Source organism: Bos indicus, chromosome 3 (assembly GCF_029378745.1).
Source record: "Bos indicus isolate NIAB-ARS_2022 breed Sahiwal x Tharparkar chromosome 3, NIAB-ARS_B.indTharparkar_mat_pri_1.0, whole genome shotgun sequence".
Classification (NCBI taxonomy): Eukaryota; Metazoa; Chordata; class Mammalia; order Artiodactyla; family Bovidae; genus Bos; species Bos indicus.
In genome coordinates, this window is record NC_091762.1 from 31,122,752 (window position 1) to 31,141,611 (window position 18,860).

An 18,860-nucleotide genomic window follows, 5' to 3' on the forward strand; every position below is an offset into this window, starting at 1 on the left:
ATGCGAAAACATAGGAAGAAGAAAATGAAAATCACCCATGGTTATATCACTTAGATTTAACTACTGTTAATTTTTTTTTAATCTTAGTTTTTCTCTGTGAATAGGTGGAGGTTTTATGTATTCTATCTATACAGTGCCCTTTTCCCTGGATACTATTATTGTAAGCAGCCTATTTGGAGAAGGAAATGGCAACCCACTACAGTATTCTTGCCTGGAGAATCCCGTGGACAGGGGAGCCTAGTGGGCTGCTGTCCGTGGGGTCTCACAGCGTCAGACACGACTGAAGCAACTTAGCATGCATGCATTGGAGAAGGAAATGGCAACCCACTCCAGTATTCTTGCCTGGAAAATCCCAGGGACAGAGGAGCCTGGTGGGCTGCTGTCTATGGGGTCGTACGGAGTCAGACACGACTGATGTGACTTAGCAGCAGCAGCAGCAAGCAGCCTTTTATAAATATTTGTTGAGTACTTTCTAATATTGTATGAGGACTTTCACAGACATCTATGCTAGAAAATTATCATTTCTCTATTTTGAGAAAACTGAGGTTAAAGAAGTTGCGGCTAGTTCAAAGATATATAGTTGGTAAATAGTAGAATCAAGATTTCAAACTCAGGTCTTCCAATTTCATGTCCATGTGCTTTTACTGCTTTATTATCAACATATCTGTTGAATTGAACTATGAATTATTATTACTAAAAATTGTCCTAAGATATTTATGTGTTTCTTACCTAAATTAATTATTATTATAGATATAAGCCTTCCAAAGTCAGCAGCCATCTGTTATACAGCAGCACTATTGAAGACAAGGACTGTTTCAGATAAGTAAGTAGTTATGAAAACTACAAGTTTAGAAAGACTGCTAAAATCAATATTATGTTTTTCATTCACTGACTTTAAAAATGCTTTTTTCCCCCAACTTCCTGTTAAATAACCCTTAACTTACGGGGCTTTGAAGATTCTTACTGTCTGTAACAGTGGAAACTTCAAGGTTTTTAGAGCTAAGTAAACTTGGGTGCAAATTCAAAGTCTACAACATACCAGCTGTGGAACTTTGGTCAAGTTAATCACTTTGAGTTTCTTCCTCATCTATAAAATAAGAATAATACTATAGGGTGGTTGTGTGAAGATTATGTGTGTTAAATGCCGAAAGCATTGCTAGACAAAAAGTATATTCAGTACATAGTAGCTGTGATGATAATGATAAGGTTGTATGGTAGGGAAATAGGTTTCATGTTATCTGTTCTAAGATTATAATTCTGAATTATTGTGATTTCCTTGTATTTTTGGCTGCCATTAATGAATTTCTCTTTATTCCACAGGTAAGATACTCAGAAACCAACCAAATAGCAAATGTTTTCTTTTACTTTAGCTTACAATGCCTTAATGTGAATTAGAATGAAATGTTCACAGATTTTTTTCCTCTCAGTGAATGTTTGCTAAGAATATAATACTTCTGTCTTCATGAGATTCTCTAGATGTCCTTGTGTAGCATTTATTATTTCATTACTTTGCTCAAAGTGTGACTTTAATGGATTTCTGAAGGCTTTCTTCACCTTAACTTGAAGATTTCTATCTCTTATGCTGCCTTCTTTTATATGTTGAACCAAAGTATAGTAGCTATTTGACTTTGACTTTTGCCATCACCAGAAACCTCTGATTCAGGAGCTAGATGACCTTAATTAATAAATTAAAATATTTATGTATTTAAATATTTATTTCTTCATTTTGTTCTTTTCTTATAGATTCTCTCCAGAAACAGCCTCCAGAAGAGGGTTAAGCACAGCAGAAATTAATGCTGTGGAAGCAATTCATAGAGCTGTGGAATTTAATCCTCATGTTCCAAAAGTAAGAAATTTTAGGAGGGAGGTGGGAGGGGGTTCAGGATTGGGAACACGTGTACACCCGTGGCAGATTCATGTTGATGTATGGCAAAACCAATGCAATATTGTAAAGTAAAAAAAAAAAAAAGAAATTTAATGATGAAAATACTACTTTTTGTCAGTAATGTCTAACGTGGCTCCCGCTTGCCAGAGTCCAGCTCCAGCAACTTTTATTTAAGTTAATCAGATTCATAACAGTGTATAGACCAAATTTTGGGTCTCCATAATTTGAGGCAGAATTGTTTTAGTCTGCTATGTTTTGATGTTTGCCTTAAAGGGGATGTTAAAAAGTATTTAGAAAGGTAGATAGGAGCAATATTTCACTATAGGCTTTATAATCGCTGTCAAAATAAAATTTGAGGTATGTTCAGTTAGCTGTTCCTTTTACTATAGTTACAGAGAAGAAATAAAATGACTTGGCCCTATGAACGATCATTCATATTTCAGATCATTAAATCAGATTTCCTGTTACTTTAAAAGCTTCTTACATCTAGGCAGATGCCTGGGTTTTAAATGAGGCCTAGGTAGACAAAGATTGAAGACAAATTAAAATAATCAGTGTTAGGAAACGATGTGGAAGTTTCCGGTAAACTGCTGAATTGATGTTTATTTATTCCCAGACAAAACTGTACTCATCTCATTTGTCTTTATTTTGTATACCTTGCAAACATACGGATTATTGGTTAATCTATGTGTGTTATCCCCCAAGGTGAAATTTTGGGTTTTAAAAACAATGTTCCAAATTAGAAAGTATAGTGTATTCAAGAATATGATTTTATTTAAAAATGTAATTGTAGATTTCAGTATAATGTGTTAGTGGAATTTGGAAACTAGCAAATATTAAAGGATTAACCTCTAAAAGATAATCTCCAAGAAATATGAGTTGTAAGTCTGTTTAGAGTAAATAAAGACAGAGTCAAGAATATTACTGAAATCTAAGAATGAAAGTCAACAATATTTATGCCGTTCTCTCATTAAGTGAAACTGGTTCCATAAATTTAAATAAAAATTTTAGTATAAATTGTAATACATAAAAAGCAAAGAATAAAAAAACAGAATGTGCATTTGATGATTTATTATAAAGCAAATAAGTGGGAACTACCACTGAGGTCAAGAAACAACATTGTCATTTCCCAGAAACCCACCTGCCCTTTTCCAATTACAGCTTCTTCCTTCCTGCCTAAAGGAAAGAACTGTTTTTTTTTTCTTTATTTTAACTTTTTATTGTGTATTGAGGTTCAATTCAGTTCAATTGCTCAGTTGTGTCTGACTCTTTGCGACCCTATGGACTGCAGCACACCAGGCCTCCCTGTTCATCGCCAGCTCCTGGAATTTACTCAAACTCATGTCCATTGAGTCAGTGATACCATCCAACCATCTCATCCTCTGCTGTCCCCTTCTCCTCCCGTCTTCAATCTTTCACAGCATCAGGGTCTTTTCTAATGAGTCAGTTCTTCGCATCAGGTGACCAAAGTATTGGAGTTTCATCCTCAGCATCAGTCCTTCCAATGAATATTCAGGACTGATTTCCTTCAGGATGGACTGGTTGGATCTCCTTGCAGTCCAAGGAACTCTCAAGAGTCTTCTCCAACACCACAGTTCAAAAGTATCAATTCTTCGGCGCTTAGTTTTCTTTATCATCCAACTCTCATATCCATGTATGACTACTGGAAACACCATAGCTTTGACCAGATGGACCCTTGTTGGTAAAGTAATACCTCTGCTTTTTAATATGCTGTCTAGGTTGGTCATAGCTTTTCTTCCAAGGAGCAAGTGTCTTTTAATTTCATGGCTGCAGTCACCATCTGCAGTGATTTTGGAGCCCAATAATATAAAGTCTCTCACTGTTTCCACTGTTTTCCCATCTGTTTGCCATGAAGTGAGGTATTGAGGTATAGCCAGTCAACAATGTTGTGACAGTTTTAGGTGAAAAGCGAGAGAACTCAGCCATACATATACATGTATCCACTCTCCCCCATTCTCCCTCTCTGTCTTTATTTACTCTCATCTAGGCTGCCACATAACATTGAGTAGAGTTCCATGTGCTAAGATAGTAGGTCCTTGTTGGTGATTCATTTTAAATGTAACAGAGTGTACATGTCCATCCTAAACTCCCTAACTATCCCTTCCTTCCATTCCTCCCACTGCAACCACAAGTTCATTCTCTTAAGTCTGTGAATCTCTCTCTGTTTCGTAAGTTTATCTGTATCATTCCTCTTTAGATTCCACACATAAGGGATGTCATACGATATTTCTCCTCTGTCTGACTCGCTTCACTCAGTATGATGATTTCTAGGTCCATCCATGTTGCTGCAAATGACATGATTTTATTCTTTTTAATGGCTGAGTAATATTCTATTATATATGTGTACCACATCTTTTTTATCCATTCCTCTGTCAATGGACATTTAGGTTGCTTCCATGTCTTGGTTATAGTAAACAGTGCTGTGGTGAATATTGGTGGTGAATATATGTGGTAAATATGTATCCTTTCAGATCATATTTTTCTTCATATACACCCAGGAGTGGATTGCAGGGTCATATGATAGCTCTATTTTTAGTTTTTTAAGGAACCTCCATACTGTTCTCCGTAGTGCCTGTACCAGTTTGTTGCTGTTCAGTCACTCACTTCACGTCCGACTCTTTGTGACCCCATGGACTGCAGCATGCCAGGCCTCCTTGTCCTTCACCATCTCCTGGAACTTGCTCAAACTCGTGTCCATTGAGTCTCTGATGCCATCCAGCCATCTCATCCTCTGTCGTACCCTTCTCCTCCTGCCTTCAATCTTTCCCAGCATCAGGGTCTTTTTCCAATGAGTCAGCTCTTTGCATCAGGTGGCCAAAGTATTGAAAGTTTCAGCTTCAGTGTCAGTCCTTCCAGTGTACTCAGTATTCGGGATTGATTTCCTTTAGGTTTGACTGGTTTGATCTCCTTGCAGTCTAAGGGACTCTCAAGAGTCTTCTTCAACACCTCAGTTCAAAGGCATCAAAATGTACCAATTTACATTCCCACTAATAGTGTATGAGGGTGACCACCATCCTGACATTAATTATGTTCACTTTCTTCTTTTCTTATATTTTTGATCAATACTTTTCTTTTATTGCTGGCTTTATAAACCAAATTAAGGAGTGAAAGTGAAAGAAGAAAGTGAAGTCATTCAGTCGTGTCCGACTCTTTGCGACCCCATAGACTGTAGTCTACAGGCTTCTCTGTCCATGGGATTTTCCAGGCAAGAATACTGGAGTGGGTTGCCATTTCCTTCTCCAGGGGATCTTCCCGACCCAGGGATCGAACCCAGGTCTCCCGCATTGCAGGCAGGCACTTTACCCTCTGAGCCACCAGGGAAGTCCAAGTTAAGGAGTGGTCCCTGTTATCATTCTCAGGAATAATTTGTGTAAAAATTAGAATTATTTCTGCCTTCAGTGATTGGTAGAATTTGCTGATAAAGCCATCTGATTCTGTATTTTTCTTTGTTAGAAGGATTTCTCTTACAAATTTCATATTAATTACAAATTCAGTTACTTAACCATTCCATAGCTATTCACAATTTTAATTTTTTCTTATGTTTTTGGTAAGGTATATTTTTCTAGGAATTTATTTCATGCAAAATTTTCAAATTTACTGGCATAAAGATTTCATAAAATCCTTTTATTACCTTGTTAATATGTGCAGGATCAGTTCTAACATCCACTTTTCAATTCATAGCACTGGTTACTGGCACCCCCCCCCCCAACCCGCCCCCGCATTGGATTCCTCAGGGATTTGTCAATTTTCTTAGTCTTTGCAAAGAACTGAGCTCTGGCTCTGTTCATCTTCTCTACTATTTGTTTTCTGGTCCATCCATTTCTGCTCTTTATGGCCTTCTTTCAACTTTGTTCAGCGCCATCTTATTTTTTTTATTTCATGTATCTTATTAAAGTTACTTAACTCATTAATTTTTAGTCTTTCTTCTTCTAATAGATCCATTTAAGTCTCTTAACCTCTAATATTAATATAATTTTAACTGCATAGTATAGCATTACTTTTTATATAATTTAGTTCAAAATATTTTCTAATTTCCTCTATGACTTCCTCTTTGATTAAAGGTATATTTATTCCATTTTGAGATGTATTTAACTTCCAAACATATGAAGATTATCTTCTTATTAATGATTTCTGGCATAATTGCGTTTTGGCCAGAAAACATACTCTGTGTGATTTCACCCCTTTAAAACATTTTTTGATTCTTGAATTTCTGTTTATTTTTCACATTTCTTACATTATTTGTAGTTTTGAATTCTCTGCCAAAAATTTTAATGTAATCTACTATCTCTTTGAAAATTTAAAGTAAGTTATCTTAAATTCTTTCTCTGATAATCCTGATATGTAGAACTTCTCTGTATCTGTTTTTATTATCTGCCTTTTTCTGCTGCATCATATTTATACTGTCTTTTCTTTTATGCCTCATTTTCTTTGACTATGTGCCAGATATTTTATTTGAAAAATTGTAGAAATAGCTTAAAACTTCAGGTAATATATTTCTTCAGAGAGAATTTTCTTTGCCCTTAGATGCCAGGAAGAATCACTAGCAGGTCATGATCACCTTAATTCATTTTCAGGGATTGATATTTTATGGTCTACCTGGATGACTAAACTGACTTCAGTCATGAAATTTTTAGTTTGTTTCTGGTTCATTCTTACTCCTAAGATGCAGCCTTCAGAGCCTCAGTCTAATCCTGAGGGTTTTGCCAGGGCCCTCACTCTTGACAGGCCTTGAACTGCAAATTTTGTTCCTTTAGTCTTATGAAACTGATAAAAAAAGGCTGAATAGCCTCCTAAGCATCTTTTCCAGAATTGTCAAATGTTCCTATAGTAAAAGAAGCCCCAAGTGTGGCTTACTTCTTGATTTCTGCCTTTGCTTGACTGTGGCCTCATAATTCTTTACCCTTTGTTAATTCTCCAATGTAAAAATTGGAGAATTTTTACAATTTAAAAAAATTTAATTCAATTTTTTAAAATCAACAGCTTTTCTAGTTATCTGGGAGATTTGATCTGAGTTACCCAGTCTTCCATTATGGGAAGCAGAGGTCTAAAAATACTTTTCTATGAAATGTTCTGCTGTCTCATGCTGCAGAGTGGTTAAGAATGGTTTATAATTTCTATACATCTGTGCCAACAGTTATTGTCTGTCTTTTGACTATAGTTGTCCTAGTAGGTATGAAATGGCATCTCATTGTGGTTTTTATATGCATTTCCTTAATAACTGATGACATGGAATATCTTTTAATGTGCTTGTTGGCTCTTTGTTTTTGAAAATTTTTTTTTTTTTTAATTTTTAAAAATAATCTTTCTTGGAATATAACTGATTTACAATGTTGCGTTACTTTCAGTCGTACAGCAAAGTGAATCAGTTATACATATATACACTCTTTTTTAGATTCTTTTCCCATACAAGCCATTACAGAACATTGAGTAGAGTACCCCATGCTATACAGTAGGTCCCTATTAGTTACTTATTTTATATATAGTAGTGTACATGTCCGGAGAAGGCGATGGCACCCCACTCCAGTACTCTTGCCTGGCAAATCCCATGGACGGAGGAGCCTGGTTAGGCTGCAGCCCATGGGGTCGCAAAGAGTCTGACACGACTGAGCGACTTCACTTTCACTTTTCACTTTCATGGATTGGAGAAGGAAATGGCAACCCACTCCAGTGTTCTTGCCTGGAGAGTCCCAGTGACAGCAGAGCCTGGTGGGCTGCTGTCTATGGAGTCACACAGAGTCGGACACGACTGAAGCGACTTAGCAGCAGCAGCAGCAGTGTACATGTCCCATCCTAATCTCTGAATTTATCCCTCCTCCCTGTTTCCCCAGTAACGATCAGTTTGTTTTCCACATCTGTGACTCTATTTCTGTTTTACAAATAAGTTCATTTGTATCATTTCTTTTTTGATTTTACATATAAGTAATATCATATGACATTTGTCCTTCTCGGTCTGACTTATTTCACTTAGTATGACAATCTCTAGATTCATCCATGTTGCTGCAAATGTCATTATTTCATTCTTTTTAATGGCTATATAGTATTCCATTGTGTATGTGTACCACATATTCTTTATTCACATGTCAATGAACATGTAGGTTGCTTTCATGTCTTAGCTATTGTAGCTAGTACTGCAGTGACCATTGGGATGCATGTATCTTTTCTAATTATGGTTTTCTCCAGATATATGCCCAAGAATGGGATTGTATATCTTCTTTGGGTAAATATTCAAGTCCTTTGCACATTTTTAAACTCATTTATAAAAAGTGTTCTTTAACATTTTTCTGCCATTGACATTCTTGATTAACATAATCCAGAACCATTGTGAATCTCCATAGTTGAGAAATACCAGGGTAACATAATTTTACCCATGAAATGAAATCATAAGATTGGTCATGAACCTTGCTGAGATGTGGATACTGAAGAGTCAGCTAGGGTTATTCCTTTGGTAAGTTACTTACATGTAAACAAGCCTCAGAGCACATGATTCAGATTGTGCCTTAACAAAATTATGGCTTTATACATCATGGCTATTTAGAGATACCACAGATGATTGAAATCATAAATATTAAATCCCCAAATATCAGTGGTTTACTGTAGATGTGATTGTTCTTAGTATGACACTTTACACATCAGTTAGAATAGTATTGTCTAATTTAGGATGTAGCAATAGTTTGCTGCAATATTTCATTGAGTTTTTATTAGCATACTACCATCAAATTCCTCTAAATTTTATTAATTTTAGATTTAAATTTGAAATAGTTGCCTTAAAAAGCCCAGAAATATATCCATATATATTTTGTCATTTTATTTTTGAGAAAAGCACCAGTGCAGTTCGGTGGGGGAAAGGAAATGCTTTTCAACAAATGGTGATGGAACATCTGGATGTGTGAATGGGGAAAAAAATCATGAAATATTCTCATAGCGTGCATAACCATTAATTTGAGATGGATCATTTATCTAAGCGTAAAGCTGGAAGAAGCACAAACTGGAATCAAAATTGCAGGGAGAAATATCAATAACCTCAGATATGCAGATGACACCACCCTTATGGTAGAAAGTGAAGAGGAACTAAAAAGCCTCTTGATGAGAGTGAAAGAGGAGAGTGAAAAAGTTGGCTTAAAGCTCAACATTCAGAAAACGAAGATCATGGCATATGGTCCCATCCCTTCATGGCAAATAGATGGGGAAACAATGGAAACAGTGTCAGACTTTATTTTTTTTGGACTCCAAAATAACTGCAGGTGGTGATTGCAGCCGTGAAATTAAAAGACACTTACTCCTTGGAAGGAAAGTTATGACTAACCTAGATAGCAAATTCAAAAGCAGAGACATTACTTTGCCAACAAAGGTCCATCTAGTTAAGGCTATGGTTTTTCCAGTGATCATATATGGATATGAGAGTTGGACTGTGAAGAAAGCTGAGCGCCAAAGACTTGATGCTTTTGAACTGTGGTGTTGGAGAAGACTCTTGAGAGTCCCTTGGACTGCAAGGAGATCCAACCAGTCCATCCTAAAGGAGATCAGTCCTGGGATTTCTTTGGAAGGAATGATGCTAAAGCTGAAACTACAATACTTTGGCCACCTCATGCGAAGAGTTGACTCATTGGAAAAGATTCTGATGCTGGGAGGGATTGGGGGCAGGAGGAGAAGGGGATGACAGAGGATGAGGTGGCTGGATGGCATCACTGACTCTATGGATATAGTTTGGGTGAACTCCGGGAGTTGGTGATGGACAGGGAGGCTTGGCTTGCTGCAATTCATGGGGTCGCAGAGAGTCAGACACGACTGAGTGACTGAACTGAACGGAACTGAAAGCTAAAACTATACATTTAGAAGAAAACATCTAAGAATATCTTTGAAATTTTCAGGTAGACAAAAATTTCCTAGGACAGTATAGGCACTGAACTGTAAGAGAAAAAAAATTGTATATTGGTCTTTTCAAAACTTTAAAATTCTTCTCACTGATGACAGTGTTAAAAATGAAAAGGCAGGGAATTCCCCAGTGGTCAAGTGGTTAGAACTCTGTGCTTTCACTGCTGAGGGTGCAAGTTCTATCCCTGGTCAGAGAACTAAGGTCCCATAAGTTGTGCAGTGTGGCCAAAATAAATAAATTCTTCACCATCATTCTTAAATTTTTTTTATTTATTTATTTTTTGGTTGCACTGGGTCTTTGTTGCTGCATGCTTGCTTTCTCTAGTTGCGGTGCATGGGCTTCTCATTGCAGCGGCTTCTCGTTGCAGAGCACAGGCTCTAGGCACACAAGCTTCAGTAGTTGCAACACATGGGCTCACTAATTGTGGCTTGGGGGCTCAGTAGTTGTGGCACACTGGCTTAGTTGCTCTGTGGCATGTGTAATCTTCCTAGACCAGGGATTGAACACATGTCCCCTGCATTGGCAGGTGGATTCTTACCACTGTACCACCAGGGAAGTGCTTCACCATCATCTCTTTTTAACTGAAAATGCCGACTGCAAACAGGAAAGAAGTATCTCCAATTTGCTTATTTGCCAAAGGACTCATATTCAGAATATATAAATATAAAATGACAACTTTAATCAAAAGCCTTGAACAGATACTTCAGAAAAGAAGATATTGGAATGTCCAATAAACACGTAAAGAGGTGCTCACCATCTTCGGTTATCAGGAAAATGCATTATAAAATTACAATAAGGTATTACGCCTATCAGAATGGCTATAATTAAGAATACTATAAGATATTGGCAAGAGTGTGGAATATTTAGAACTCTAATACATTGCTACCTTAATGTATAAAATGATACAACCACTTTGGTAATTTCTTATAAAATTAAACATATATCTCATCCTGTCACCCAGAAGTTCTACACCAAGGTATGTATCCAAGAGAATGAAAATTTATTTAGCAGTAAAAAGAAAAAAACAACTGATACAGCAAAACATGGATGAATCTTAAAAATACATTATTGTACAAAGGAGTATATACTGAATGATTCCATTTATGTGCTATTCAAGAAAAGGTAAAAGTGATCTATTGTGGTAGAAATTAGCACAGTAGTTTGCCTCAGGTGGTCAGGGTAGAGGTATTAACTGGAAAAGAAACTTTCTGGGGTGATGGTGTTGCTTGTCTCTGTTTTTTAAAAGTCATTGAACTGTGTACTTAAAGCCTGTGCATTTTGCTGTTTTTAAATTATACCTCAATAAAGAAAAAAAAGATATGACTCAACATAGAAAGCACTGTCAAAGTATCATGTCTTCTAATAAAATGAGATGATATTTGTGAGGTTCTTAAAGTTTGATCCCTGGGTTGGGAAGATCCTCTGAAGAAGGGAAGGGCAACCCACTCCAGTTTTCTTGCCTGGAGACTCCCATGGACAGAGGAGCCTGGTGAGCTATACAGTCTGTGGGGTTGCCAAGAGTCGGGGTCACAAAGAGTCGGATACGACTGAGCGACTGACACTACTACTACTAACAAGTCTGAGTATCAGGCAACAGTATTGATTATTACAGCTATCATTGCTTTATTATGCTCTGTTACCATTTTCTCTTCCTGTTTAAGCTGTTCCAGTTTGTCCTCTTTCCTTGTGAATATTATTTTAGTACTTTAGAATGTATGAGATTTGGGGATTCCTTTGTTGAGAAGAGGTGAAGGTGAAGATAGGTGAGACAGGAATTAACTAATTTGAATTACTCAATACCCTGAGGACAATTTATTTTGTCTTACAGAAGAAGCCCTTGAGAGGAGAGTGATATAGAACATTTAAAAACAATGACAAAAACTTGTTTAGTAAATCTCTACAAATTGAGTACATATTTAGGAATATGTAATCTGTAGCTTTTAAAAGTTATTCTTTCTTATTTTATATTAAAACTGGTTTTGGCATTGTGTTGCTAAGAAAGTAGACCATGCCAGGTGGCCTTTAAAAGTATAAGGGGAATTTAAAAAATAATACATAAAAGGTAAAATCCATTCTGGCTGGTCAAAAATTGAAGCCTATAGGATGAGTCCCATCCATCAGAGAAGCTCCTGGGTCTTTAGCAGCAGGCTTACCTTTCTTTGGCCACACTACCTATATTATAGCAGCATGTGTTAAAGAGGAGAGGAAGGGGCACTTGACTGAGATTCTGAGTGGCATAGCAGGAGTACAGAGAGAAAAGGGAAGTGGCCTTAAAGTCTGTGACTCATTCCTAGAGCACAGTGAACCTTTTGCTTTCCATTATATTGTACTGTGGACAGGTTGGAAGGGTTGAGATATCAAATGCTTATTTCTTGAGGTGTTGCTCCGTAGGATGATGCGCTGTTAGCCCCCATTCCCTCTCTTTTTAATGTAAGATCACTTTCACTTTGCTCCTGAGGCTGTTAGGTAGTATCATGTATTTTCAGTTTATTCAGATAGCAGTTGTTTTTACTTTCTATCTGGGGACTTTCTTCGTCTCTCTATAATACATCTCCGTGTGGAATCTTTGCATTCAGCCTGCCTGTCCAATCTCATAGAATGTGCACTGAGAAAACTAATTGCAGAGATAAATTGGTTCTTGATGTGCATGACTGATCAAGAGCAAAGTACCTTAATTTCAGATGCCTTCAGAGAGATTTTTCTTTAACCTCTGCTTTTAAGAGGAAGATTATAAAGCATTATCATTACTTCAGGTCAGAATTATATTGCTTTTGGTCAAAAGCTGTTGTAAGATTTGCAAAGTAATAGAAACAAAGTAATCTAGAGATAAATTATAAAGATCAAAGCAATTCAAAATTAAAGTGAATTTGAGTGTAAGCATAGGTATAGAGTTATGAAAGAAACCATCAGACCATACATCATTATGTCTTTTTAACTATAGCTCCCAAAGTAGCTTTAATTTTTATTATTTTTAGTGAAAAGCAAGAGACTTGAGTGATTATTTGAGTATATTGTCCACAGTTGAGTACTAGTTAAAATTGGCCCCAGCAATTTCTGATTTATTCCCGATATAATGAGAAGGTGATTTGGAGGTAATCTGGAAGGCCCTGTAGCACATACTAGGTGTTAGCTTTGGTTTATGTCTTTGACTGTGTTTTATTTGCTGGTAATTTCCAAATGTGTTTCTTTTAACTCGGGCTTTCTTCCTTGTCTAAGAGACTTGCATTTCTATCTAGTTGTGGAAAATTTTACCTGGATATCTAATAGGTACCTCAGACATTTCAATGTGTCTCAAAGTAAATTTTTAAAAAAAATCTTTAGTTTTTTCTCCAACTTGCCTCTCCTTTCTATTTCTATATTTTGATTTATGACTTTATTATCCTCTTCTCTAATTAACCTTTACTCTGTCCTTTCCAAATTACCAACTCATATCCTTCGAAATGTCTTTCAGATCTAGCCATGTACTCCATCCCTACTGCTACTGTTAATTGTGCACCTTTACTGCTTGTTCTTTTAAAAAAATTATTGTTATCAAAGTAATGAATTAAAAAAAAAATTTCATACTCTGTAGAAGTTATAAAGTAAAATAATCCCCTGTTTTTCCTCTCTCAGTTCTACTTCTCTCACGTAGCCACTGTTTCCGTCTGGTGTATTTGTTGTCAGACATTCTCTGTGTTTTAAAAATTAACGTTTATTGGAGTATAGCTGCTTTATAATGTTGTGTTAGTTTTTACTGAACAGCAAAATGAATCATCTATCTGCATATCCCCTCCTTTTGCTTGGTCTATTAAAACAGATTCCTCGGTGGTCTCCATGCCATTCATCCCTCTCTATTCTGGTTATTGCCAGAGTTATCAATCTAAATATCAGACCTTACTCTGCGAAAGAGCTCTTCTTGTTCTGTATTGCCTACAGGATAAGGACCAACCCCTTAGTATTGGGTGTATAGAAGCCTTCATAGTTGGGCCCAGTACCTGTCTCCAGTCTCGCTCCTTGCCACTTCTGCTTTGTTGCTTACCTCTAGCACCACTATTCCCTGAATCAGTTAGGTCTCATTATGACTCCCTACCATTATATATATGCTCAGTCTCTTCTCTACTTGGCAGGTGTCTACTCATTCTTTGAGATCCTGCTCATCTGATGCCTCCTTTATAGAGATGTTTTTTCCACTTTTTCCAAGCAGAGATAATGTTCTTCTGTTTGTTTAGTGCCTTAATCATATATGTATAGATTAAATATATATATATATATTTGGTCTGTTTATATGTCTCTCCCTTAGTTATTTGTGAGCTTTTTAAAAAAGCAGGACTTTTGTCTTAACATCATTTCATGTCTGATATTCTACTTAGCACATAATGGGCATTCAGTAAATGTTTGGTGAATAGATATGTTTGTAATTTAGATTTGCACTACTATAAAGACCTATATCTGAGGTAAAAAGTATAAAATTTTAGATCCCATCATATTTTTAAGCCATTTAATATTTTGTGAATTTTACTACATTATGTCACTTTTGGCCTTTTAATGACAGAAGTACAATTTCAGCATGACCTTATTTCTTAACTTATAAAAGAACTCAACTTTTAATGGAATACTGTACTATATTTTAAAATAATGATAGATCTATATAGAGACAGAAGAAGATACACAAGACATATTGTGAAGTAAAAAGTAGTTGTTAACAATATGATACTATATTTAAGAAAAGTAGTGTTTTATGTTATGCTTAAGAAAAAGAAATCCAGACAAATGTAAATCAGATTATTATCTTTATTTTCTTTTATCACCAGTCTTGTAATATATTCTTTTCTATGTTACTCTGGAGTGTTTGCAGTTTTGTACTGTAAGTATGTCCTTTCATAACCAAAAAAAAAAAAAAAGGCCAAACCAAATTACCCCTATGTTTTTAACCTTTCATATTCTTCATTCTTCAAACAGAAATAAAGTCTTGAATTTATTTTCATTTTGTTTTAAGTTTGCCCAGAAAGTTAGAAAATGTCGTTAAGTAAAAACTGAAATACAGGTATGAGTTTGAAGACATTTTTGCTATATATATATATATCAGATCCAGTCAGTTAATAATTGTTTTAAGGCCTGCTTTGGGTGGATAGTGTAGTATGCTAGATGCTGAAGTAGAATATAAAGGATATGAGTCTATTGTGTAATAATAACTTACAGCTTTTTCTGGGTAGCAAAAATTCCTGAGTAGTAGTTTGTGGAGGACATAAAATAATAACCCTATAATTGGCTATTTTAAGTATATTTTCTTTTTTTTTTTTCTAATTTTATTTTATTTTTAAACTTTACATAATTGTATTAGTTTTGCCAAATATCAAAATGAATCCACCACAGGTATACATGTGTTCCCCATCCCGAACCCTCAATTATATTAACAATTATTCAGTAAAACTTATAAAAAGTATCAATTTAATATATATAAAAATACTTTTAGCAATTATTAATATATGTCTATACTTCTGAGCAATACTCTAAGTGACAATTCAGATAGTAATCAAATAGATATGATATCTTTATTAGAAAATTATACTTTAGGATTTTGTATTAACAATTTTTATTATTTAATCATGAAAAAATTGTTTCCTTATACTACCTTATTTTTACTATCATGTCTTACCTACCAGCAAATGTCCTTTACAATTTGACTTTAAAGCAAAGCAATTCTTATTTTTTAGTTTCCAATAGGATATTGAAATAAAATTTTGCCCTCAAAATACAAAGAAAATTTTTTAGCTTAAAGAAAATATACTTAAAATAGTAAACTAAAAAATAAGAATTGCTTTGCTTTAAAGTCAAATTGTAAAGGACATTTGCTGGTAGGTAAGACATGATAGTAAAAATAAGGTAGTATAAGGAAACAATTTTTTCATGATTAAATAATAAAAATTTTTAATACAAAATCCTAAAGTATAATTTTCTAATAAAGATATCATATCTATTTGATTACTATCTGAATTGTCACTTAGAGTATTGCTCAGAAGTATAGATATATATTAATAATTGCTAAAAGTATTTTTATATATATTAAATTGATACTTTTTATAAGTTTTACTGAATAATTGTTAATATAATTGCTGAGTAGCTTAGCAAAGATAGGCATTAATCTAAAGCTTCAGAATTCTAAAACTGATTGAAAATAATCGGAAATGTTTTTATCTGTAAAATAAAGCAAAATTCTAATAGAAAGGACTTGGTTTAAGTATTGAACCTCTCTGAAAATAAGATATTCTTTTTATGATGGAGATTCCACTGTGATTGCCTCATTTTCTTTGCTTCCTACTGAAGAAGCTCTTAGTGCACTTGCAAAGAGCATAAGGAGTCATGTCAGAGGTCAGGTATTTGAGTCCATTTTCCCACAGCCGCCTGGTGTGAGTGATCTTTTACTGTGTTTTAAAAAAAATGGGCAAGGATTAAAGAGGATTAGAAAGAATATTACCCTCCTGAATATAGGTCCAAGGCACTAAGGGTAGAGAACCCAGCCAGGCAGCAAATGGGCTTTGCTTGACCAGGACACAACCTCTGCTGCATTCCTTTAAGAAACTGAATGGGAAATGTTAAGTCCCCAAACTGGATTAGTAAATAATCTCATAGCTTGTGACATCTGCTAAAATAAATTGATGAGCAGACTGCATTCTTACACTTTGAGGAGAGGGCCAGAGACATCAAGACTAAGAGTAATTATTCTTTTATCTTTTTGCTTTTTAATTTCAGCTTTATTGGGTTATAGGAATAAAGAGTAATTAAAGATGAGCACTCAGCCCAGTAAGTGTTGGAAAGGCACATTCCATAAACAAAAAAAGAAAATTTATATGTATTAATGCCATGAGTCCATATGTATTGATTAATAATTTAAGTCTTAAAATTTGAAAGTACTACTAATTTTTATTTTTATAATTCTTCCTGTTTCTAGTAGTTTTACAAAGTATTTCACAAATTCAACTGTTGAATTTATGCTGTTTATCTCATTATTGAAATGTAAGGATATATCTTTTAAGACACCTTTGGAATGTCTCTTTTTTTATATTTTATAATGTACATTAATGTGGTTTGTATCATATGACACATAATTTGGTACCAAATTACTGAGACCCAAAAAGGTGGTCTCAAACCTATTCTAGTAGGGAAGGTGTACTCTGGCCTCAGTCTTTGGAAGAAGTCATTAACTGAGGAGGTGTACTGTGGTCTCAGTCATTGGAAGAAGAAGCTAGCTAACTATATTTAAAAGATTTTAAGTTGACTACTTTAATAATAAAGATGGTGTAAAAGTTGGCTTCCCTGGTAGCTCAGTCAGTAAAGAATCTGCCTGCATTGTAGGAGAGCGGGGTTTGATCCCTTGGATGGGAATATCTACTGGAGAAGGAAATGGCAATCCACTCCAGTATTCTTGCTCAGAAAATCCTATGGACAGGGGAGCCTAGAGGGCTACAGTCCATGGGGTTGCAAGAATTGGACAAGACTTAGCAACTAACCCACCACTGTGCACGTGTGCTAAATTGTTTCGGTCATGTCCAGTTCTTTGCAATCCTATGGACTGTAACCCACTAGGCTCCTCTGCCCATGGGATTCTCCAGGCAAGAATACTGGAGTGGATTGCCACGCCCTCCTCCAGGGGATCTTCCCGACCCAGGGATTGAACCCGCACCAGCGCCACCTGGGAAGACCCCCACTACAAGTAGTTAATTTTGCATCTTTCTTCATGTAATTAGTATATTTGACTAGTGTAATAACTGTGATTATGCTGCTTTTGATATGGATTGTGATATTAAGGGAAGCATTTCTTCAAAAGTTTAAGATAGAATTTCATTTCATATGTGAATAAGAATTGATAGGTTATAACTTTAATAGGCATGCTCACTTACTTAAATGCATCTTGTACTATGCTCTTTAGGCTCAAGAATTCAAGTTGGCCCTATACAGTGAATATGTCTTCCTATTCTTCTCTCCACCACACCTCTCAATCTGCTATCCACTTCCCACCTTTCCACCACTTCTGCAAAGTGAAAGTGAAATTTGCTCAGTTGAGTCCAACTCTTTGCAACCCCATGGACTATACAGTCTGTGGAATTCTCTAGGCCAGAATACTAGAGTGGGTAGCCTTTCCCTTCTCCAGGGGATCTTCCCAACCCAGGGATCAAACCCAGGTCTCCCACATTGCAGGCAGATTCTTTACCAGCTGAGCCATCAGGGAAGCCCATCAGTGGTTTAAAACATAATTAATACCTCTTAAATATAGAATTACCATATGACATAGCAGTTCCACTCCTAGTAACCCAAGAGAGATGAAACCTTTGTTCACATAAAAATCCATACACATGGTTCAGTTTAGTTCAGTCGCTCAGTTGTGTCTGACTCTTTGCAACCCCATGAACCACAGCACGCCAGGCTTCCCTGTCCATCACCAACTCCTGGAGTTTACTCAAACTCATGTCCATAGAGTCAGTGATGCCATCCAACCATCTCATCCTCTGTTGTCCCCTTCTCCTTCTGCCCTCAATCTTTCCCAGCATCAGGGTCTTTTCAAATGGGTCAGCTCTTTGCATCAATCAGGTGGCCAAAGTATTGGAGTTTCAATTTCAACATCAGTCCTTCCATTGAACACCCAGGACTGATCTCCTTTAGGATGGACTGGTTGGATCTTCTTGGAGTCCAAGGGACTCTCAAGAGTCTTCTCCCACACCACAGTTCAAAAGCATCGATTCTTCTGCACTCAGCTTTCTTTATAGTCCAACTCTCACATCCATACATAACCACTGGAAAAACCATAGCCTTGACTAGATGGACCTTTGTTGGCAAAGTAATGTCTCTGCTTTTGAAAATGCTATCTAGGTTATGACCAACTCCTTGCTTCCAAGGAGTAAGCATCTTTTAATTTCATGGCTGCAGTCACCATCTGCAGTGATTTTGGAGCCCCCCAAAATAAAGTCAGCCACTGTTTCCCCATCTACTTCCCATGAAGTGATGGGACCGGATGCCATGATCTTAGTTTTCTGAATGTTGAGCTTTAAGCCAACTTTTTCACTTTCCTCTTTCACTTTCATCAAGAGGCTTTTTAGTTCCTCTTCA

General features: G+C 36.0%; 1 protein-coding gene across 24 annotated transcripts in view; it reads left to right on the plus strand.

Annotated features, from left to right (window-relative positions):
• Positions 1 to 18,860, plus strand: part of ST7L (suppression of tumorigenicity 7 like) — a 147,409-nt gene that overhangs the window by 36,704 nt on the left and 91,845 nt on the right. For 23 of the 24 annotated variants that reach the window (XR_011565750.1, XM_070785910.1, XM_019956822.2 and 20 more), the window contains 2 exons: positions 751 to 823; positions 1,744 to 1,846. Coding sequence is in view for 23 of the 24 variants with exons in the window: in XM_070785910.1 (XP_070642011.1) it covers positions 751 to 823; positions 1,744 to 1,846 (176 nt within the window). In the remaining variant the exon portion in view is untranslated. Of the gene's footprint in view, positions 1 to 750; positions 824 to 1,743; positions 1,847 to 10,305; positions 15,286 to 18,860 lie in introns of those variants that run through there. The other variant, XM_070785907.1, reaches the window with a different exon arrangement.